Raw genomic sequence first — 25521 nt, 5'->3', positions numbered from 1 at the left:
GAACACAAGATTAATGCAAGCAAGGCAATTTCTAGCAGTAAAGCCCCATACACACTATCAGATTATCTGCTGATTTTTTCCTTCAGGTTTACCAAAACCATGTAGTAGAAGGGCCTGCCTGATTGCATACACATTGAAACTCCTAAGGTTTGAGCTCATATTATATGGTTTTGGTAAATCTGAAGGAAAAACTCAGCAGAAAAACTGATGTGTGTATGGGGCTTTAGATGGCATTGTGCACTACTATGCCTGGTTGTTAAATTGCTCAGTTCTGGTTAAAACTTACTATTAAGGATAAATACCAAAACATCAAATGAAAAAAATTAAAATTAAAAAACACACGGAAAGAATGTATTCTTATTTATTTAATTCGGTCTGTTGGAGCATAATGTTTGGGTATTTAATGCCAGGAAATTTGACAGTAAAACATTGGCTTGTACAACATGCACATTATACATAAGAGACAAAAACTGAACAATTAAATTTTCAGATGTGTGAACTACACAACCATTCGTCCCGAATACATTTTTGCATAGGCTGCAACCATATACAGATGTTTAAATTACCCAATTTAATTGTCCAACTGAACCAATTGTAAAGATTGCAAATGTACCTAAAACACCTAAAAAAAAAAATGTCATCACCAATCAGGGAAACCAAGTACTAAAAAAAAAAATCAATTACACATAACATTTTTGTAATAAATGGTAGGTGGGAGGACTATGTTGTCTTTGTGTAGCAAATATATAAAAATATAAATCCCCCCTTCAATGTGATAATGCTAATGTGAAAAATGGCGATTCCTAAAGTAGTATGTGGAAGGGATTACTAATCGTTCCATAATAAAAACTCTATACAGAGACTAAGAGTAATTTTAAAGGTGATCGGGAGAGGGGAATGTCTTTTTCACCTCTATGTTTCAGGGTGGTGGGCTACCTCTTTTCTAGTTGGAGATCTCTGGTGTAGAACCTGCCCAATTATTTCCCACCTAAGGCTGCAAAGAGACGGTTTCTACACTTTACTCATTTGGCATATTCACAACTGGTTAGAATTTTCATGTTCACAAGTAGCTAATGATACAACTAGCATTTTTTAAACAATGTCATATAGAAGCATCATTCTTATAGTGGGTATGTTAATAATAAAAAAAAAAGTATAAACTTTTTGTATCAATATGCAGACGTTTCTTTTGGTAAATTACTTTGCAGTTAATTACACTTTGCAAATGACTTTATTCTGTAACCAGTTTGTCATCATACGATAAAAAAAAAAAAAAAAAAAAAAAAAAAAAAGGCAAAAAAGGATACTAAAGCTTCCAAATTATGTAGTACAAACCCAGTACAGTTACAAACTTAAATACTTTAGCAAGTACTACTGTTAAACCAACATTCCTCTTCTCCATACATGTAAAGTGTCCAATAAACCTAAATAATTACAAAAACCCTGCAAAGGCTGACAGTCTTCCTTTACTAAATTGCTTTATAGTTACTAAGTAACTTGTCAGGTTTTGGTTTGTGCAAATATATTCTGAAAAAGCAGATTTAGCTGTGCATAGAAGCACAAAATACAACTTTTTTAGTGCATGTATAAAAAAATTTTAATTTAAAAATAAAAACTTGGGGTACAGGATTTGTGTGTCAAAACAATTCACATTTGTGGCTGTAGTGTTTTGATACAGATAGAGAAAAAAATTGGTTAAAACAAAACTCTAAAAATAATGTGGCCAAAAGATTCCATGTACAATTTTTGGTAACAAGTTGCTAAAACAATAAAATGCAAATATGGATTTATTATGGATTATTCGCTAACATCAAATAGGTATGCCCCACAAAACTATGTACAGGTTTATTATTTATATAATGGCTTGTCTTTATATTTAAAAAAAAAAATCCCATCATGACAGCCAAAGACGAAAAAGCAGATCTTCTACATTAAAAAGGCACATTTATTAATAAAAAAATAATTACATTAATAAAAAGAGAGCAGTTCTTATAAAATACCATTAACATACTGGCTGTTAAAATAGCCTGCAGTGTCCACCATCTCTGAGACAGCTAAGAAGTTAAAGCAATGAAGGCATACACATGAATAATGAATATATTGGTACTTTGAACTACTTTGAGTATGAATGTACATACCCAAATTCTTACTTGGCTGAAATATATACATATGACATTTCATACAGTATTTAAAATGTATTTTGATGATAAAAATCATTTTGTAAGAAAACATTACAGACAAATAACAGGAAGATTGTATTTAGTGAAATGTGTGTATTTGGATTCCAACACTTGTTTACATACCCCCAAGACCTCACATCTTAATCACCCGAGCTCCACCCAAATCTGCCAAGTAGTAACTACAGCAGTGATTTTCAACCAGGGTTCCTCCAGAGGTTGCTAGGGGTTCCTTCAGCATTGGGCAAATTTCTGCCTCTCAGATAAGTTCCCACTCACACCATTGATCTTTTTAGCTACCTGTAAGGGGGTAATTCTTCCCAATGACCACAAATGTAAGGATCATTCCTCCCACTGACCACCACACTAATGTATCATGAGTTGTAGATTTCTAATTTTTAGCATGAGTTCCCCGAGACCAGAGAACTATTTCAAGGGTGCCTCTGTGTTGAAAAGGTTGAGAAAGGCTGAACTACAGTATATGAGAAAAATCCAAACTATCTTCTAAGTCCTGTCCAGCTTAAAATGGGACCTTTCTTTGAAAATGGGGTGGTTTGGGAGGTGTGAGTACGCCAAGAAGTCAACAAGTATTGTGTTGCCTTAATAAAAAGTATGTTGCCAATTATATGTATATTCAAGGATTACATTTACAGAAATATATATATATATATTCACACCTAGTTTATCATAGATTAATATACAACTACTTGCTCTTTCCTTCATTGTTTAAATAAGTATTACCTATGCACACATTCTTACTTTCAGGGTTCCTGACAATCAGATTTCATAAGCTGTTCTTGACATGTTAACCAAGAGCAATAAAAAGAAACAAATCACTACTTTCAATACCTGTGTTTCAGTTTTTTTCCCCCCTCATATAACTATCTACTAAAAATTTAAAAACCTAAATGGTAGTACCATAGTGTAAAAATATTTAACATCTGTTGATAGGAGTAAAAATTTGCATTTTCTTATAAACCGTAATACAAAATCTTTTATGGAATTCAGAATGGTGTACCATAAATTACAGTTTTAAAAGTACGCTTAAAGCAATGGAATACAGTTGTGAGAAAATCTGAAAAGCAAATGAAATGCAATTTAATTATGAATATATAACTTTAAACTAATTATGACCTACAACCCCAAGTTTGCCAACTGCTAACCTTAGGCTGTGCATTTCTTTCTTTAATAATAGATCACAAACCTCCCCAAAAAACAAAAAACAAAAAAAAAAAACACACCCCTTTCTCAAGGCGCATTTTATATACAAATGCAAACCATTTCTGGAAGAACATTTTACTTATTTTTTTACATTTTTTTTATTTATTTTTTTAGAATACTACATATAATCCAGCTTTTATGCCAACACTTTGACATCCATTCTAATATCTCCAATAGCCAAATCTAGTCCCATTCATCTTCAATTTGCTCACACCGATTTCCAGAGGAGGACCAGAAAACAGCAAGTAAACACAAACTCTATCAAAAGGCACCTAAACAAATGTTTTAATTACTTAAGCGTTTTGATCTTTGTCATTTTACCAAATGTCATCTCTAAAACATTCATTTATTTGGACGAAAAAATAAAATTGTTTTGGGTGCTTAAAAAGCAATGAAAATTGTTTTGGGTGCTTAACAGACTAAGTTATAAAAAATATGATGAACAGCTGGAAAGGGTTCAGTGCTCTGCATTTAAAGCAATCAAGCAAAGCCTGTAGGGATAACTGTTGTAACTACAGCATGGAGACCAGACTTACTCCTACATAAAATAGCCCTCAAAATGAACTAAAAGAAATTCCTCAGAATTGAGGTAGTTACTAAGTATCGGCACATTTTCCCATTTTCAGTTATTTACAACATTTTTTTTCCCTGGATTCTTTGTTTTATTTTCATTTTTTTTTTACTTGAAAAAAACTATTAAGATCTTTACTATGAACATGTCATAATAAATAACAGGTTATGAAATAATCAATGATTCCATACCAAGTGTGCTAGCATAAATTGTCAACATCCCAAAAACACACCTGTTGGGACTTAACTCTTGGCAAAGTGTGTTAAAAATATTCATGTTTATTCAAGGAAATCTTTGCTTTTCAAACAAATACACAAAATCAGGTTCAACTAACTTTGTACAAAAAAAAGATCCCCCCTCCCCCCCACCGTGGGTCACATCTATACTGAATGCATACATATTTATTTGAAAAATGCATGATCTTTTGAAGATTTTTTTTTTCAGATACAGTGTATAGAAAATATTTCCATGAAATAAAGTGGCCATTTATGTGCTTAAATGAATGAACCACTGCGGTTTTTTTTTTGTAAAAAAAAAAAAAAAAAAAAAAAGGTTCTAATAATTTGCTTAGACAGTCAAAGACTATGATATGTTCTAGAAAAATTAAACACATAGATTTTATTTTTGTATCCTTCAAAACCTTTTGTATTTTTTTTTTAAGATGCTGCTTGTGTTGATGTTCTATTCACTTGGACCAACTTTCTAGGAATAAAGCACTGAGCTAGTTTTCATGAGCCAGTCGGAGTCCAAATATGCTATGAATAAAATAGCACAAACTTTGAGCCAAAACTTTTAGAAATAAGGCTGGATTTGAGTTTGACTCAAGAACACCTGTATTAATAACTGCATGCTTTAGCAAACAGAAAACATAAATCAGCAGACACTTCTTAAAATTCTGAATGTACCCACAACCAGTACATGCATGAAGCAGTACAACCTAGTGACTACATCGAACCTAGAAAACTGATAGAAAGCTCTACGGAGACCCAATTTGTGCTAATGGCAACCAAACGGAGAAATGCACTTCCTGCACAACTAATTCAACTGGCTGAAAAATCTAACAGTACAAAGGAAAAATAATACACATCTACAAAGTGAAGATAATTTTCTCCTGAGCATTAATTTTGACACCTGGTCAACATCCCAAATACATCACTGCCAGTAATATGAGACTGCACAGATATTCCTAATCTGTGAAAACATTAAAACAAACACTTCACTTAAAAATCATAATTGTGTTGGCTGCTTGGTCATTTTCCCCAAAAGATATGATAAATAAAATTTGATTCTGTACAGATAAAATTAAAGGGAAAATGGGCGTGGGGGGGTCAGGGAATAAAATACAAAACGCGTTGAGTGTGTGACTCTGGGACTATCGACATGGAAATGTGATAAAGCACGGTTACCTACAAATCTGTATATACATGTCTACTTGCCACAATAAACCTAGAGTATCAGGAAAGAATGACAAGTCCATTTTCCAGGTAAATAAGTGAGGGATAACAGTTCCAGCACTTGACTCTGTGGCAACGTGGTAAAAAATAAAAACAATACACCTTTGTCCAGCTTACAAAGACATAAAAATTGTTCGATGGTTCTAATAAAAGGTGCACTTTCCATACTGAGTAGTCTTTGTTTTTCATTAAGGTTTTGAAATTCCTCCTATTATCTCCATTGTCTCACCAAAAACAGCATATTTGGAAGGATGATGAAGAGTGAAGCAGTGTTGGTCCAGGCTGCACTAGGCAGCTTGTTGGTATCATTTTCTTGTAAATTGATCCTGCCCTTTGGCGGCACATTGCCAGTCTTTATTCCCTCTGTTGGATTTACAGCAATTACACACGGTGAGGTTTCACAGTCCCCACTTCCGCTACCATCACCACTGTTCTCATCACCTGCAAAATAAACAAACAACCAATAAGTCAATAAGGCTACAAATAGTTTTAGCAGTGCTTTTCGGACACTAGCGGGGCGCTTTTAACCCCCACTAGTGGCCATAGAAAGGGTTAAAAGCGCCCGATAAATGGCGCTTCGGCAGCGGCGCCCATTCATTTCAATGGGCAGGGGCGATGGAGGAGCGGTGTATACTGCGCCAAAGATGCTGCTTGTAGGACTTTTTCTAATGTCCTGCAAGCGCACTGCTACAGTGTGAAAGCACTTAGGCTTTCACACTGGGGCTGCAGGGGAGGCGTTTTTCAGGCGTTATTTTTAGCCCTTTAGCGCCTGAAAAACACCTCAGTGTGAAAGTGGTCTAATAGCTGCAAATCAAACAATGTCTTTGGTCGCAAAATGTATGCTGCAGCATTAACCATACCCTTTACTGGAAACCCCTGAACACAATCATTTGGAGGAATGTCTATATCATTTAGGCCATTTAGTAGGTGTAAAAGCTCACTTGTCCTTAACCACTTCCCGACCAGCGCACGACGATGTACGTCGACAGAATGGCACGGGCAGGCATATTGGCGTACAGGTACGTCCAATATTCGATGCCGCCCTGCCATCGGGAGCGCGCCGGCGGCGGCGCGCTCCCGCGCTGGTCGGGACCCACGTTAGTCGGGTCGCGGGACCCGCGGACTCGATCGCCGCGGGCATCCCCGCGATCGTCTCACGGAGCGGCCGAATGGAGGAAATGCTGTGTAAACAACATTTTTCCATTCTGCCTAGCAACTAGTGATGCTGATCTCTGCTCCATGTGATTGGAGCAGAGATCAGTGTACACTAAATGAAAGCCCAACCCCCCTACAGTTAGTAACACACCCCTAGGAACACTTAACCCCTACACTGCCACCCACTGGTTAACCCTTTCACTGCCAGTGTCATTTACACAGGAATCACTGCATTTATATAGCAGTGATTACTGTATAAATGACAATGGTCCCAAAAATGTGTAAAAAATGTCCGATGGGTCCCCGACAATGTCGCAGTCACAATAAAAATCGCAGATCGCCATTACTAGTTAAAAAAAAAATAATAAAAAATTATTAATAAAAATGCTATAAAACTATCCCTATTTTGTAAACGCTATAACTTTTGCGCAAACCAATCAATAATTGCTTATTGCGATTTTTTTTACCAAAAATATGTAGAAGAATACGTATCGGCCTAAATTGAGAGAAAAAAATGTTTTTTTATATATTTTTGGGGGATATTTATTATAACAAAAAGTAAAAAAATAATGCGTTTTTTTCAAAATTATCGCTCTATTTTTGTTTATAGCGCAAAAAATAAAAACCGCAGAGGCGATCAAATACCACAAAAAGAAAGCTATTTGTGGGAAAAAAAGGACGTCAATTTTGTTTGGGAGCCACGTCGCACGACCGCGCAATTGTCAGTTAAAGCGACAGTGCCGAATCGCAAAAAGTGGTCTGGTCTTTGACCAGCAAATTGGTCCGGTCTGAAAGTGGTTAAACTTTAGGCCATAGTGCAAGTTGTTGGAATAGTCATTTTACTACACAAATCTAATTTGCAGTCTATCTATACCTCACAGGAGGACAGTTCTAATTTAATATTTGGTAGTTTTGTGCATCACCTAGTGTTAATTTGGCATTTCCCCAAAGGAAAAGTATAGCCAAAGTTTTTTCGGCTATACTTCTGAGAGATCACAGGAGTGCAGCTAGTTTTGCATTCCTGTCCAAAGCCCGCTGTCGGTTGATGTCCCTTGGCCGGTCCAGGCTCTGGATTGATCCTGGCTTTACAGTTGGGATCGACCCAGATGCCTGGAGCGACAGCTGGCTCAGCCACCCAGCAATCTGCTGTCATTACAGTCTTCAATCGCTCAGTACTCAGTCTTAGAAGCTGTGGGGGTGAGATGCAGCCTCAGATTGATGCTGCATCCACCTAGGCAAATATAAATGTTTATTTTTTTTAAAACCTATACTTCTCTTTAACATGATTCAAAGTAATAAAATACACTTTTTTGTTACTGTATAGAACTATCTGGAAAATATTTAAACAAAACGAGATAGTGAAGCACCCAATTTACTATATTATACGTCAATTTAAAAACCACTTACTTATATCAATGAAGTTCACGTCATTGCCATTGTATGCACTCTTCATTTTGTTTGTCATCACACGCAAATCCATGATCTGCCGGCGAATGACCATGTCTGGTTTTGTGACATCCACCTGCACGTCTGGATTGTTTATCTGGTTTGTCAGACCATTGCTCATGACAGCATACAAATACCTGACAAAGAAAAATATATTAGGAAAAAAATAAACAAACATACATTTGTTGGGAGGACATTTGGAAGGGAGGACAAATCAAAAATCAAAATCAGTTTGACCTGATTATTATATAGCAAAATCTTTAGCATGACTGGCTATGACTAGCAGTTCTTAAAGCCTAAGTTTGCCTTTACCGAGATGTGTCCCTTGTTCTGCAGTGTCCTCCTTTATAAGAAATCTTCCTCCTCGGATTCCCCATTCCACTGTGCCATATTCAAGTCTGTACTACAACTTCTACAAATAGAAAGCAAGCGGGACCCTCTAGTCCCTCCTGTATTGATTTGTATTGTAAGTGTACTGTCTGCCCTCATGTTGTAAAGCGCTGCGCAAACTATATAAATTCTGTATAATAATAATATTAATCTCTAGGAAGTACAGCTCAAAAAGTAACCCAACACAAATATACACATGTGTAGAACTCCCTTTAAATATAGGCGATATTGCTGCTGACACACAAAAAAAAAAAAAAAAAAAAAAAAAGAAGTGTTCAAACCTACACCAGTGCATGACATTTTTTTTTTATCCAAACAGTGCCACACAATATATCAAGTATATGTGAATATATATATGTATATAACCGATCTCACAAATATCCACTATTGCATAAGTATTTTATGCATTTAAGCATTTTCCACTATGTGGAAATATACACCAATTACATAATCAATTTACCAAATATTCACTTTTGCATAAATGCCATCAAGTTAGTGTATTTATCGGCATATATAATACGCACCCCAAGTTTAGGAAGGAATTTTAAAGGAAAAAAAAACTTTTAGGAGGGAAGTTTAAGGAAAAAAAATTTAAATGCCCATCAATGAAGCCTTGTCAGTGTCCATCATTGCAGCCTTGTCATTCAGCTTTGTCAGTGTTATTTGCAGCCTTGCCATCCAGGTTTGTCATGCAACCTTGTGTTATTTTCAGCTTTGCCATTTAAAAATGGCGCCGAGATACAGAGCCGGATGTCCTGCTCCTCCCGCCGTTCTCGGCGGCCTTCGGCCGTTCTCAGCAGCTTTTTGGCTGCCCACGGCAGCTTTCGGCCGCAAGCTGCCAAGAACGGCAGCGGCGAAAGCCGCCTACGGGCTGACAATTGGCAGGGGGCCGGCGTATAACATGCACCCACAAATTTTCCCCTGATTTTAAGGGGAAAAAGGTGCGTGTTATACGCTAATACGGTATACCTGTATGAACATAAAGTCATAAAAAATGCAACAAAAAATAATTGTGTTGTGTACACTATATTTATGTGATCCTGCATTTGACCAGGTTATCCTTATTTTCGTCCTTATTTATATGAAATTATAAATCCTCCTCTAGTGAAAAAAAAAAAAAATCACCTTACGGTGTGTTGATAAACTGCGATTGCCCACCACCTGTGCAATACCGCTCTCATCTTCTCAATTTGACTCAAAATCAATAAGCTCTAATAGCGCTTTGCCCTTTAAGATAGGGTTTTCTGTGTTCCCCTGGATGCCTCATTTACCACATCTGAAAATTCTGGAAAGTCAATCCATTGCCATCCTGGGTCATCCCAATGAATACTCACATGTTGTACACAGATTTCCTTTAGTTAAAAATTAGAACCTTGAGTGGACTAAGTATGGCTTTCCTCTTCAAATCTGTACTATCTTAAAGGGCTATTGACCTAATTGGGTCAAAAGGAGATGATGAGAGCAAGACGCACTGGTGGTGGGCAAGCACAGTGAACACAAATGCAGTTTATCATTGCACCCATAGGGTAATTTTTCACAATTAAAGAGGATTTATAATTTCCTATAAATAAGGATAGAAATAAGAACTTGGTCAAATGCAGGATCACATGAATACAGTGGATGACACAACACGATTATATTGTTTTGTTGTATTTTTTTTATCACTTTATGTTCATGCATCTGTATAACTTGATGGTATTTAAGCAATAGTGAATATCTGGTATATTGGTATATAATTGTTTAGCGTATATTTCCAGTGATGGTACTTATGCAATAGTGGATATTTTTGAGGTTGGTTGTATATATAGTCACATATACCCAGTTGTATATATATTCACATATACCTAGTATATTGCGCTGCACTGTGTGGATAACAATCTCTAACAGGAAGGATGGGTGGCTGGCTGAAAGGCCCATGCCTGCCATTCATAGAAGCTGTAGTACAGCTTCTATGAATGGAGGAGCTGAGTAGAAGGGGCAGGCACAGCCAGGCACTCTTCTATTAACCTAAAAAACAAACAAGCTCTTGCGAGCTACCATGTGAAAAACCAAACGATAATTAGAGATGATTAAAGGACAGCTGCTAGCATTTGACCATGTCTCATATGCTCGTGCCAAAGAATAATTTATACCAACATAATGCTGTGCTATCCAAATGTAAACAAAAGATAATCGTAATCAATGCTATTACTGACTGCAGTTAAATACTGTTGGTGAGATATTGCATTCGTATGTAAAAAAATCTAGTGAACATAATATCGAAATCATTTGTGATTAAAATAGCGATCATAAACAATTAAAATTGCAATCCTATGCGGTGCTCCCAATGTCAACCTGCGTAGCATACACACCTATATATACTTTGCATTCATATGCAACAGAGAAATATGCAACCTCGTGCGATAACTGCAGTGACAACCTGTAATTTACATAAATCTATATAAAAGTGCATCAATATACAATAATCAATATAGAAATAAAGTGAACCATGTTTAAAGTGCTCGTGCCAAACTAGTTCATGCATTAGGCCTCATGCACACGAGACGCAGGTGAAAACTCTGCTCAAAAAAAGCTGAAACGCGCTTTTAGAAACGTGCGTTTTGCCGCGTTTGCATGCCGCGTTTGAGTTTATAAGCGTTTATAAAGATAACATCATGTAGACCCTCCCCAAGCTCTCAAAGCATCTTTTTTTAACTATTTATAGAGAGCAGCTGTACACTTGCATTTGCCTCTCTTTCTGTGGTATATATTTTGAAATGGATCCCATATTGAATATATGCCAGGAAATGCTCCTGATGTTGCTCTTGATGAGACAGCAACGTCCAGAGGTCCAGAGTCAGAGCTCGTCGATATTGGACCCATCCATTGATGGGACAGCGAATGTCTGTTGGATATTTCACAAACATGTATGTGCAGCTGCGTACCTACCCCGACAAGTCGGGTTACAAAATGTCATTCTCTGATGCAGAAAAGTGCATGACATTTTGCGACCTGATTTATCTAGGGGTCACTTGGTGATAGGTACCTCAAATTTGAATATGTTGTAGTGCTAGTTCCACAGTGTCTGCATACCAAATTTGGGGTTCCTGGCAATAAGTGGTCCCAAGATATGGGCCCCCAAAGTCGGGTTACAAAATGTCATTCTCTGATGCAGAAAAGTGCTGACATTTTGCAACTCGAATTTGGGGCCCCCCCATCTCGGGGTCACTTGGTGTTAGGAACCTCAAATTTGGATATGTTGTAGTGCTAGTTCCACGGTGTCTGCATACCGAATTTCCTGGCAATAAGCAGCCCTGAGATATGGGCCCCAAAGTCGGCTCTCAAAATGTCATTCTCAGATCATATTTCTGAGTTTTTAGGTCCAAAAAATTGGGTTCCTTTAAAAATGCTTATAAACGCAAATGCGGCTAAACGTGGGTGCTGCGTTTAGCTGTGTTTTGCATCTGAAACTTGGAAATTTTTGCATCTGAACCCTTTTTTTGCTTCTGGAAAAACGAGGTTAAACGCAACTGCATAAAAACGGCAAAAAACGAGACTGTGTGCATGGACACATAGGATAACATTGAATGAGTTCAGGGGCAGTTGAAAAAAGTGTCCAACTGCGTCTCTTGTGCATGAGGCCTAAATCTGTGTCCACAAAAATCGCAACATAAAGTCCATTCATAACTACTCCATTCTTCTGGTACTCATTGCAGATGATAAAACAGAACAATAAAGTTCTTGTGTCCACTCTTGTGCCTCCCCTTTGGTGTATGCGCTCACCTTGGAGCGTATGACCTTGCACCTAAGCCTGGTCAAAATACTCTTTTAAACCACCTCTGGGTTTATGGTCAGCATTCAGATCCTTGAAAGCTTGCTTGCAATAATATTCATATGGAAAACAGGAAACTGGACAGTGTACTACTGTTTTAAAAGTTTTATTAAAAATGACAATATTCCCTATATTAGAGTACTCACATTTAATAGGTGCTATGAGCGCACCGCTCTAACAAGCCACTCAAATATAAAGATGCTGTATCAGTGTGTCCTCTCCCGCTCTGAGATCACTCCACTGTCTCACAAACCGTCCTGTTTGAATATCTCACCACCAATATTTAACTGCAGTCAGTAATATTAGGCTTGAGTACGATTATCATTTGATTACATTTGGATAGCACAGCATTATATTGGTATAAACTCTTCTATTAAACCCCATCACACCAGGAGATTGCAGCGAGGAGGAAAATCTCTGCTAAACCAGGAACACAGCAGGACAAGGGACACATCACATTGAACTAGGCAAGTAAAATCCCCTGTACTTCTTTTTTTTTCCCAGTAAACTTAGGGTTTAAAAGACCTGGCCCTCTGGCATTTGACAAAGTCTGGGCTGTGAGGGACTGTACATGTGATACGATACAATGGCTATCAATAATATGACTGAATTTAGTAGGCTAGGCAAACAACAACCTGATATACATGAGCAAACAGTAGGCTTAATCTGAAATAATGAAACTTCTCAAACATTGGTTGTACAAAGTAGCCTTATGGAATAGAGAGTAAGGAAAAGAGGCGAAAGAAAATGACTTAGACAAGTAGGCAGTGGAAGAAATAGACTAGAAATCTCCTATTGGCAACAAGCTAAACTGTTACTTCTTAAAGAGGAGCTCAAGGCAGCAGCAACAAATACTGTAGATGTTGACTTGTAATAGGACACTTACCTGTCCGGGGACCCAGCGGTGTCCTCACCTGAGCGAATTTTTCAATCAGCTTCAGGTGTAAGCAACTTTATTAGGGGAAACAGGAAGTGAAGGCTTGCAGCTTCACAGCCTGTCACCTACTGAGCATGTGCAAGTCATGCTGTGCTTTGTGAATAGTTCTGTAGTCTTCTGGGACCTGTCATGTGCCCCAGAAGACTCACAGGGGAAGGAGGGTGCCAAACTTCAAAACCTGTACCAGCTTCCTCTCCCAGCCAAAAAGTGCCAAATGCGGCACTGGAGGGAAGAAGGGCGCCAACAAGCAAGCGGAGCTTCACCTTTTGGGTGGATTTCTGCTTTAGTCTTTACAAGATTGCAGTGCAGAAGGAAACTGTAGTGTGGCAATCAGAGAAAGAACTGGCTAAATATGTGATAAGTGTGGTGTGCATTTGTATTCAGCCCCCTTTACTCTGATACCCCTAACTAAAATCTAGTGAAGCAAACTACCTTCAGAAGTCACCTATTTAGTAGGTCCACCAGTGTGTAATTTAATCTCAGTATAAATACAGCTGTTCTGTGAAGCCTTCAGAGGTGTGTTAGAGAACCTTAGTGAACAAACAGCACCATAAGGCCAAGGAACACAGCAGACAGGTCAGGGATAAAGTTGTAGAGAAGTTTAAAGCATGGTTAGGTTATAAAAAAAACATCCTAAGCTTTGAACATCTCACCGAGCACTGTCCAATCCATCAACTGAAAATGGAAAGAGTATGGTACAACTGCAAACCTACGAAGACATGGCGGTCCACTTAAACCGAAAAGGCCAGGCATAGAGCATTAATCAGAGAAGCAGCCAAGAGGCCCATGGTAACTCTGGAGGAGCTGCATAGATCCACAGCTCAGGTGGGAGTATCTGTCCACAGGACAGCTATTAGTTGTGCACTCCACAAATGGCAAGAAAAGTGCCAAGAAGCAAGCCATTGTTGGGAGAAAGCCTTAAGAAGTCCCGTTTGCAAGAAGCAATGTGGGGGACACAAAAAAATTTGCAAGAAGGTACTCTGGTCAGATGATACCAAAATGTAACTTTTTGGCCTAAAAGCAAAACGCTATATTACGCTAAACACACCATCCCCAGTTGAAACATGGTGGCATCATGTTGTGGGGGTGCTTTTCTTCAGAAGGGAAAGGGTAGCTGGATGGAGACAATTACAGGGCAGTCATAGAAGAAAACCTGTTAAGTCTGCAAAAGACTTGAGACTGGGGCAGAGGTTCACCTTCAAAGCAGGACGCCAGAGCTACAATGGAATAGTTCTGATCAAAGCATATTCATGTGTTAGAATGGCCCAGTCCAGACCTAAATCCAATAGAAAATCTGTAGCAAGACTTGAAAATTGCTGTACACAGATGCTCTCCATTCAATCTGACAGAGCTGGAGCTATTTTGCAAAGAAGAATGGGCAAAAATGTCACTCTCTAGATGTGCAAATCTGGTGGAGACATCCCCAAAAAGACTTGCAGCTGTAATTACACCGAAAGGTATTGACGTTTTTGGTTGTAACATGACAAAGTGTGGTAAATTTCAAGGAGTGTGAATACTTTTTCAAGGCACTGTAGTAATTGGTCCCATTCAACTGAACTTGTTCTGTAATGTTGAAGACATTTCATTGCCTATCAAAGCAGCAGGAACATAATCCTGCATTTACTGGTTAGGGGAATGCGAGTCAAGCCTTTCATATTGCAAATCTCTGTTCACATTCTTTTTCCTTCAACAAAACTAAGGAATAGATTGTACCACAGCAAATGAGAGGCAGGCGCATAAGGTGTTCCAAAATGGAAAAGGTCAGTTTCCATTGGGGATACTTTTTCACGACTGACAATATATGTACACAATGATTGACAGATAAAATCTTATACAAACCTGCTTTTGTCACTTCCATTCCAACAGTCATCTTCATTAACACCCGATGTCCAGTTGTTTTTACAAATACTAATGGGTAAGGAAGACCAGAATTTCTTGGCAGACCTCAACTTCTCTTTTACATCAGATACCTGTGGACAGCAAACAGAGGAAACTATAGCTTTAAATGACTCATAGGTTACCTAAAAGCTGAGGTATAGGTCAGTATTCCAGGCTGCATAATTTTACAAGCAGCAGATTAGGCTCCATGCACACTGAAGCTCAAAAAAAGCTTTTCCGGGACGACAGATTGCTGGCAGAAAACGCTGGTTGAAAAACATGCTTTTAACATCGTTTTGTACTAGCGTTTATTAGCGTTTATGGGCGTTTTCATTAAAAATACACAGAGGACACTCCAAAAATCCTACAGTGCATTCCAAACTCCCACAATGCATTGAAAAAATAGAATGCTGAACACTAATTAACGCATGTTTATGATTGTTTATAAGCGTTTATGAACGTTAATCGGCGTTTGTCGTTTTTTGGCGGTGAGAAACGGCACTTTGAACGCAAATTTCTGGCGTTTAGAAAAAAGCCCATAAACTCCAATGCTCATTAAAGCTAAAAAAAACTTCCATGTGTGCATGGACACATAGGCTAACAGAGTGGAGTTTATGGGCTTTAAAAAAAAAAAAAAAAAAATAACATCCAAACTCCAATAAACTGCAGTTTATGAGCTCCAGTGTGCATGGAGCCTTAATGTCCAAAGCATGGAAGAAAGTCACATCAAAGGAAATGCCCATTGCACATATTTGAACTAACCAACAGGTTAAAAAAAAAAAAAAAAGGATCAAAAACCTAACCCACCAGTCTATCCAAACTTGTTCCAGCAGCAGTTGTTGGACGTTCGTCAGGACTGTAGGCTCTAAATCGGTCATTGAAATTTGCCCCCGATACCGACCGAGAAGTCCTTGCTGGAGGAAGGGGCTTTGGCTGTCCACATCCTTGAAACACCTTTTACAATAAAAAATGTAATACAGAAAGAAACAGGTGATTTGAAGAAGTTGGATAAAAAAAGAGAAAGCAGTTGAAAATGCAAAAGGCAGACAAATATATAATTTAAAACTATTTTTATTTCACATACATTTGCTTATATTTTTCTCTGCACAACATACAAAGCTGACAAAAAGTGATGGCATGGGACAAACTTATTTCCAAGTCTGCTTCAGAAGATCCAGCAATCATGAGACTAGAAGATAGCTGCTGTAAGCACCCCTGGCAATGTGCTAGTTTGTCCTACCCCCTCTCACTGTAATTCTTACTGATCAGCTTGGTTTGCATGTCAATTTGGGGAAAATGTATTTAAAAAAAATGCATGAGGGGAAAAATATAACATTTTAAACATTATTAAACACTACACTCCAAACATATAAAATAAAACAACAATCAGTATATTGCATGAAGACAGACGAGCATCTTAAAGTGTCTGTAAACCCTTATAAACACACTTATAACACACTTATAGGCTTACCTCTAGCTACCCTGGATATCTCCTAAACCTAAACGGTTTAGGAGATATCCCCTGTATTTGCATGTGCCAACGTCATCGGCACATGTGCATTGAAGCAAAGTGAATCAATGGCACGTATGCGCCGTTGCTTCAGTTAGACTGTGCTGTTACCGGCGGCTCCCACACGCATGTAATAGGAATAAAAGTAATCAAGAAGTAAAATTAACAATAAACAAAAAGAAAAAAAATGTAAAGCGCCCCTGTCCCCATGAGCTCGTACGCAGAAGGGAACGCATACGCAAGTCCCGCCCACTTATGAAAACTGTGCAAACCACAAATGTGAGGTATGTGAACGTTACAGCGAGAGCAATAATTCTAGGCCTAGACCTCCTCTGTAACGCAAAACATGTAACCAGTAAAAAAATTTAAAGCGTCGCCTGTGGGGATTTTTAAATACTAAAGTTTGGCACCATTCCACGAGCGCGTGCAATTTTGAAGCTCGACATGTTGGGTATCTGTTTACTCGGCGTATCTTCATCGTTCACATTATGCAAAAAAATTGTGCTAAATTTGTTTTTTTTTCCTGAAAAAAAACTTGTTCGAAAAATTGCTGTGCAAATACTGTGCGAGATAAAAAGTTGGAACAACCGCCATTGCATTCTCTAGGGTCTTTGCTAAAAAAACATATATAATATTTAGGGGTTCTATGTAATTTTCTAGCAAAAAAATTATGCATTTTACATCTAGGAGAGAAATGTCAGAATTGGCCTGGGCGCAAAGTGGTTAAAGAGGAGTTCCCCTAAAAAAAAAAAAAATACAAATACTGCAGCTGCTGACTTTTAATAATCGGACACTTACCTGCCCCGCTCATTCCCCCCTCCTCTCGGCGGCATCGGCATTCTGTGGGCACCCGGATGTGGCTTCACAGCTGGGCACCCAGTGCGCATGCATGAGCGGCGACGCCTGCCCTGATTGGCCGCGCAGTCATCTGGGACCTGTCACGTGTCCCAGATGACTGACAGGAGGGAGGGGGCAGAGCTGAGCCAAGAGTGATAGCCAATACATCTAGTTATAAAACAAATATGGGAGGTTTGTCAAAGGGACAGTAAAAGACAGTGTTGAAAGAACAGTAAGGCCCCTTTCACACTGACGTCCCATTCAGTCCCGCCTGTCAGTTTTTCAGGCGGACCTGAACGGGTGCTCCATAGAGCTCTATGGAGCGTCGGATGTCAGCGGTGACATGTCCGCTGACATCAGACTCGCTCCGATCCGAAAAAAGGGTAACGGAGGAAAAAGCAATTTTTCCATCCGTCTGCGGATCGGATCGGGTGACGACGGGCACTGCGGTCCGTCGTCATCCGATCTCCCATAGGGGAGAGTGGCGCTGTGACAGGTCCGTCTCTGCGCAGTATGCAGAGACAGACCTGTCATCTCCCTGCTCAGCGGGGATCGGCGGAGTGATCCCCGCTGAGCATACGGATATCCACGGGGCGGATCAGAACTGATCCGCCCCGTGTGAAAGGACCCCAAATGTAAAGCTAGATGTTTCATAACTTTTTCCTCTAAACATTTTCACATTATAAAAAAAAATAAAATAAAAAAAAAAAAAGACTCTGGGCACATACCTTCTGGGACACTTGCATGCTGTTTTCCTGCATGTTCATGATAGCATCTGAAATCTTTACATCAATTGGGTCCATGACTGTCTCAATGTTAAATGGGCCCTCCAATCTTTCAGCTAACAATAACATAGCATCTATAAAAAAAACATTTAAGTCAAGCAATATCTAGCAAATTCTTAAGTCTAACCTTATAGTTTATGTATGTATAGCTAAATATTTTAGGTTTTGGGTTGGGTAAGGAAAGGTTAAAACTCCTGCAAGTTTATTTTTTTGCTGTCTGTGTACCATCAGGGAAATTTTCATTCACAATTTCCCAAAACGAGGGGAATTCCCCTCTTAGATAGTTGATCCTAAAACAGGTATTGGAAGATTTCCCCTCTGAAACATTTTTATTGGTGACAAACCAGTACAAAGTAATGAATCTCCTCAATGCAGACAACAATAAATACCCAACAGAGGGTCTAACCTTTTCACAATAAAAAAAAAAACACAAGAAAAAAAAATCCATAGAGAATTATTTTTTTTTTCTGAAAAGAGAGCAAATGTGCCATTCCAACATTTGGTCAATATACTGATTATTAAATCAAGCTTTTGTCCCTTGATCAAATCTAGTACACGTTGATAAAAATAAATAAAATAAGTTATTTGCAGTCAGTCAACCAATTTTTAAGAACTTGGTCAAAATGTGGCAAAGCACAATTTTGACCTTTATATCTGGGAGCCCTTGGTAAGTCTGGCCTATACCCAAAAGATGCCTTATTTGATTAAGATGGCAAGCTTAGGGTTGGTTGTCCATGTAGTAACAGTGACCTGGAATAGAGGCCCGTTTTTAGAACATGATAAAGTGATGTACAAACGGTTGGTGCCATATAAATCCTGTATAATAATAATGTTCATTATCTTTCACAATTTCTAACTGAATAAAAGGAGAGCCGAAGCTTAGGCCCCTCGAAATACCTCTCACTAAAGTTCATACATAACAGGAAATCAGTAAATTACCTGTCGTCACAACAATATTACGTTTTAAAGTTTAAAATAAAAATGTACCTTTATATAAATATGGATATCAAATCAAAATTAAAGAAATAAGTTGCACAGTAAATCACAAAGTTCAATAAAGCCAAATGGCACTTTCTAGTTCTCCAACCATGAAAAGACAACTACAATATCACGCCCTGTTTTTTGCTAAAGATCAACACAGCTTCAGAGTGTTTATTTTTTTATTTCTTTTTTCTACTAGAATTAATGCCACATACATTTAATTTACATCATAATGCTATCAAAACTTTTCAAAAAACTGCCACAATCAAAGTAAAATGCTACAACCGTAATTTCCATAAAGTACGGCATTTGTAAAAATCTCATCTCACAGGCTGAAAATCTCTGCTCAAAGGGCACTTTGTGAAGTTTAAATGCTAGGACTCCAATATAAACTGCACATTTTGTCAAAGCAGGAAATCTAAACCTGGCAAAAATTCAACAGTTAATGAATCCAAGACCAAGAATGTTTTGTTGGAATATTTAAACTGTTAAAAAAAGGTCAAAAAGCAATCCATTAACCAATGTAAATTGCTTCAAGAGCAAACACTGGTCCTTTTCAGCAGGAAAATTCTGTGGTGTGTATTAGCTTTACCAACCTCTAAAATCGATAAAGCTAAACAAAAAGGTACTCAAATATTTTTGATTCTTCCCACTTCAGTGAAGACCTGATGTTGATGGAGCAACCACAGAGACAGCTGGTTCAGGATTATCAGTGTAAAAAGCGAAAGGACAATCTAGAAAATGCCCAATATGTCATTAGTATTCCCCCACCATACTTCATTTGTCTAGAACAGTGATTCTCAACCAAGGTACCGTGGAACCCTAGGGTTCCTCCAAAGGTTTCTAGGGGTTCCTTCAACATTGGGCAATTTCTGAATCTCAGATAAGTTCCCACTGACGCCATTGATCTTTTTAGCTATCTGTGAGGAGGTTTTTCTTCCCAATGATCACAAGTGTAAGGACCATTCTTCCCACGGACCATCACACTAATGTATCATGAGTTGTAGACTCCTCATTTTTAGCAGGGGTTCCCCGAGACCGGAGAACTATTTCAAGGGTTCCTCTGTGTTGAAAAGGTTGAGAAAGGCTGGTCTAGAACAAATGGTAACATCAGGACCATGTTTTTGGGGATGTGTTCACTGGCATAGATGCTGGAGAGTATCCAGAATTTACCTGCATACGTTAGACCATGCTCTAGTGACTATGGTTAGTTTTATTCCTGAAGGCCATAATATGTTAGGGCTATTAATAATGGCACCCCTATATAGAACACAACTCAGGCACACCTCTTTCTTTTAGACTGCATAGACCAGTGATGGCGAACCTTGGCACCCCAGATGTTTTGGGACTACATTTCTCATGATGCTCATCTACACTGCAGAGTGCATGAGCATCATGGGTAAAGTAGTTCAAAAACATCTGGGGTGCCAAGGTTTGCCATCACTGGCATAGGCCATACATGGATAGGACTGTTGTGAAATTATCAGACTTTCAGACAACCCTTCCTCTATGTTTATCTCCCAGTGTTCATTTTGACAACAAATTTTAATATAGTTTTAGTCAGTCTTAACTAAAATGTCAAAAGGCATATTTTATTCATCTGAATTTTTTTAGTTGTATTTTTGTCAGCTAAAATCGCCAGTACATTTTAGTCTACTAAAATCAAATGGGTTTTGTTAAATTGTAATGCATTATTTAAGCATTTCTCTATCATTTCCAAACTCATGACATACTCCTATACTAATCGAACATATTTATGGAATAAGGCCCCTTTCATATGATCAGCCTGCAAATGATCCGCCTATCTGTTGATGTGTATGGGCCCGGCGGATGTCAGCAGAGATGTGTTCGGTGACACCTGTCTGCCATCCGTTCAGACAAGATCCGCTGAAAACAGACGAATGGCAATACGTTCGCCAACCACCCAGTGTATTGGATAAAAACAGACATGTCAGTTTTCATATGATCTTCCCATAGAGAACAGTGGGACTCTGACAGGTCCGTCCCTGCACAGGGAGCAGACAGACCAGTCATTCGCCAGCTCAGCGGGGATCAACGGAGTATCCCCCGCTGAGCTAGCGAAGTCCACTGAGCCTCATATGAAAGGGGTCTTAAGGTTTAAAAAGGCACTACAGACACACATTTAGCAGCTGGGATATATAACATCATTATAAATAAAAACAAGTTTCATAAACAAAAATAATGCTTTTTGACAAACAGAAGTGCAACTTTAAAATAAAACTTTAAAAAAAAAAAGCAAACTACTAATTTATTACGGACATTTTCTTTTTATTTATTTTTTGCTTTCAGCAGCTTATTCTTATGTGGTAGTGCAGTGTTAATTTTATTGTCAATTTTCACATTCGTTTTAGTCATAGGCCTCGACTACAGTGCCATTTTTAACCCCCTTCATGATAAGGCCAAGTGTATATTTATTCATTAGCGCAAACGTTTTAGCGTTTACAAACTACGGGATAGTTTTTCATTACTAGTAGTGATGGCGATCAGCGACTTATAGCGGGACTGCGATAATGCAGTGGACAGTCGGACACTGACTTTTTTTTTTTTTTTTTTTTTTTAGGGACCAGTGACACCAATACAGTGATCAGTGCCAAAAATATGCACCGTCACTGTACACTGGCTGGGGAGAGGCATCAGAAGGGTTTCAAAGGATTAACTGTGTGCCTGATCAGCCTTCGATGTATACACCCATCATACATCTGACAGATGTAGCTATGTATGTTGGTTTCAACAGCTGGAGGAGTGTGTTATAGGTTTTTATTAGTATGCATTATATCAGTATACATTATAGACCATACAGTCTAATCAATGCGATATCAGTCATACCATATCAGTATTGCAAAGTCTTTGCAGATTTATAAACATGCAGTTACTTTGCCGAGCTACTCTAGACTATCTGTCTATGCTCCATGTGTTTTTCATTTTTAATAAACATTACAGTTAATTGAATTCGGTCTGACTGCACCTATCCTTCCAATTAGTTACAATTCTGACACCAAAAGCAAGTTGGCTTGGTTGATTGGATAAGAGAATGGGGTAAATTAATAAAAAGCATCACACTTTAGCCCAGATTGATTATTTAAACCACAGTAGTTAAGACTCCATTTAGACTGCAGATATCTTGGCCACAGCTTTGCTATAATGCATAAAAAATAAAGACTTTTTTTTAATTACACAAGACAATAAAAAGGAGAATTTAAAGCCAAATCTTTTTTTTTCTTTTTAAATCAGCACAAGGGAGGATACTTACATTTAATGAGATATGTCCCCCGTGCTGATGGCTGCCGTCTTAGTTAAAAATCAACCACTGCACCCCCCCCCCCCCCCAAAATGTAACTAAACTTAGGCTTTTAATCATCAGCTTCCTAAACTACTTGGAAACTACCCATGCATGCATCAATTTCTCTATTAGATTCCTACATCCACACTTACAGCGTGGATGGAGAAAACGTATTTTCTGGCTATTGTATCCACAGCGTGGATATGTAGCCACAGCGTGTCCATGGTTGTCTAAATACCTGAGCAGTGACAGAATCAGATTGGATGCAGTCACTATTTGGCCATAAAATTCCCACCTGGCTCCTTTGATTTCCAAGTTGAACTTTGTTGAACCTGGTGGTGACATTAGGACATGTATCACATTTTTGCAGATTCAGCAAGAAATAGGCAAATATGTGAGCCAGCTTAATATATTGTGCTTTCACAAAAACACACTAGGATTCTATCCATCAATCACAGCCAAATTTAGCCAACAAAGCTGGTCCACACGTCACCTGCTGAATCCCCTATTGCCTAAAACAAATAGGATATTCATCAATAATAAGGTAAAATTCCTTAAAGTAGCCTCAATGCACAAGCTACAGGACCGGTGTTCTGCCGAGAAAGGTCCCCCCGGTGGATAATGTCCCCCCTGTACTGCGCTTGCGCAGTACGAACCACAATGGAGCCACCAAAAATAGCCGAAGCACACTGCGCCTGTAACAGGGACTCTTCGCTCGCCATGCTTCGGGCACAGCCTCACTGCGCTCAGCATATTTATATTCTAACTCTATGTCCACTTGGATGGTGGAGCTTGAACCTGGACTCAGGGCAGAATATAGTGCACAGGCACCGTGTAGAGTTGACGATCAGCTGTTCATCTTCGGAGACTTTCGGTGGCACTGCGCAGTACAGGGGGGACATTATCCATCGGGGGACATTTTTCGGCAAGACACACCGGGACTAAAACTTGCAGATCTAATTACCTATATCACAAATAAAAAGCTGCAATATGTATAGGCCACATCAGCATCCAACAAAATCTGAAATGCAACTTTAAAAATGGCCTACACATTGAACTGCAGATAAAAAAAACCCAGGTGTCATGTGATTAGTTAGTGTTACATGGTCTAAGGTGTTTATGGGGAGCAGGTGTGTTAAATGTGATGTTATCGCTCTCAATCCCACTCTCTCATACTGAAGAACTCTTGAGGATCTGAAAAAAAATTGTTGCTCTACATAAAGATGGCCTGGTTCTAAGAAGATCGTCAAGATCCTGAAACTGAGCTGCAGCATGGTGGCCAAGACCATACAGCGCTTTAATAGGACAGGTTCTACTCAGAAGAGGCCTCTCCATGGTCGACCAAAGAAGTTGAGTGCACATGCTTGGCATCACATTGGGATTTTGTTTTGGGGAAATAGACATACGAGCGCTCCCAGCATTGCTGCAGAGGTTGAAAGGGTGGGGGGTGGGGGGGAGTGGGTCAGCCTGTCAGTGCTCAGACCATATGCTGCACACTGCATCACATTGGTATGCATGGCTGTCGTCCCAGAAGGAAGCCTCTTCTAAAGATAATGCACAAGAAAGCCTGCAAACTGTTTGCTGAAGACAAGCCAACTAAGGACATGGATTACTGGAATCTTGTCCTGTGGTCTGAGACCAAGATAAACTTATTTGGTTCAGATAGTGTCAACCATGTGTGGCGGCAACCAGGTGAGGAGTACAAAGACACGTGCGTGCTGTCTACATTCAAGCATGGTAGTGGGACTGTCCTGGTCTGGGGCTGCATAAGTGCTTCCGGCACTGGGGAGCTACAGTCCATTGAGAGAACCATGAATGCCAACATGTACTGTGACATACTAAAGCAGAACACGATCCCACGGGCAGTATTCCAACATAATGATCCCAAACACACCTTCAAGACGACCACTTGCTTGCTAAAGAAGCTGAGGGTAAAGATGATGGACTGGCCAAGCATATCTCCAGACCTAAACCCTATTGAGCATCCTCAAATGGAAGCTGGGGGAGCATAAGGTCTCTAACATCCACCAGCTCCATGATGTCGTCATGGAAGAGTGGAAGAGGACTCCAGTGGCAACCTGTGAAGCTCTGGTGAACTCCTTACCCAAGAGGGTTAAGGCAGTGCTGTAAATAATGGTGGCCACACAAAATATTGACACTTTGGGCCCGATTTGTAAAGAGTATGGCACAACTGCAAATCTACCAAGACATGGCCATACAGCTAAACTGACTGGCCGAACAAGGAGAGCATTAAAGTGGTTGTAAACCCCTACAAACCACTTTGACCTACAGGTAAGCCTAGATTAAGGCTTACCTGTAGGTCCAAGAAATATCTCCTAAACCTATACGGTTTAGGAGATATTTACTTGAAGACAGCGATGCATAGTAGTCCATTATGCTTTACCTTTGCAGGGGATGAAAGAGGAAGTAAACCCATCAGGGTTTACTTCCTCTTTAAAGAAGCAGTCAAGAGGCCCATGGTAACACTGGAGGCGCTGCAGAGATCCACAGCTCAGGTGGGAGAATCTGTCCACAGGACAACTATTAGTTGTGCTCTCCACAAATCTGGCCTTTATGGAAGAGTGGCAAGAAGAAATCCATAAGAAGTCCGTTTGCAAGAAGCCATGCGGGGGACACAGCAAACATGTGGAAAAGGTGCTCTGGTCAGATGAGACCAAAATTTTACTTTTTGGCCTAAACGCAAAACGCTATGTGTGGTGGAAAACGAACACTGCACATCACCCTGAACACACCATTCCCAGATTGAAACATGGTGGTGGCAGCATCATGTTGTGAGATGCTTTTCTTCAGCAGGGACAGGGAAGCTGGTAAGAGTTGATGAGAAGATGGATGGAGCCAAATACAGGGCAGTCTTAGAAGAAAACCTGTTAAGTCTGCAAAAGTCTTGACTGGGGTGGAGCTTCACCTTCCAGCAGGACAACGACCCTAAACATAGAACCAGAGATACAAAGTCCAGACCTAAATCCAAGAATCTGTGGCAAGATTCAAACACTGCTTTTCACAGACGCTCTCCATCCAATCAGACAGAGCTTGAGCTATTCTGCAA

General features: G+C 39.2%; 1 protein-coding gene across 1 annotated transcript in view; it reads right to left on the bottom strand.

Annotated features, from left to right (window-relative positions):
• Positions 1–345: 345 nt before the first annotated feature.
• Positions 346–25521, bottom strand: part of GPC4 (glypican 4) — a 159436-nt gene continuing 134260 nt past the window's right edge. The window contains exons 5-9 of the mRNA XM_077493220.1: positions 18116–18246; positions 15848–15994; positions 15002–15132; positions 7986–8161; positions 346–5864 (exon numbers count right to left, since the gene is read on the bottom strand). Of these exons, the coding sequence (XP_077349346.1) occupies positions 5635–5864; positions 7986–8161; positions 15002–15132; positions 15848–15994; positions 18116–18246 (815 nt within the window). The 3' untranslated portion in view covers positions 346–5634. The remainder of the gene's footprint in view (positions 5865–7985; positions 8162–15001; positions 15133–15847; positions 15995–18115; positions 18247–25521) is intronic.

The sequence above is a fragment of the Lithobates pipiens genome, unplaced genomic scaffold (genome assembly GCF_037356315.1).
Source record: "Lithobates pipiens isolate NorthernLeopardFrog02 unplaced genomic scaffold, aLitPip1_a1.2 Scaffold_1, whole genome shotgun sequence".
Lineage (NCBI taxonomy): Eukaryota > Metazoa > Chordata > Amphibia > Anura > Ranidae > Lithobates > Lithobates pipiens.
Note: the sequence above shows the minus strand (reverse complement) of the source record. Positions and strands in the feature narration are given on the sequence as shown.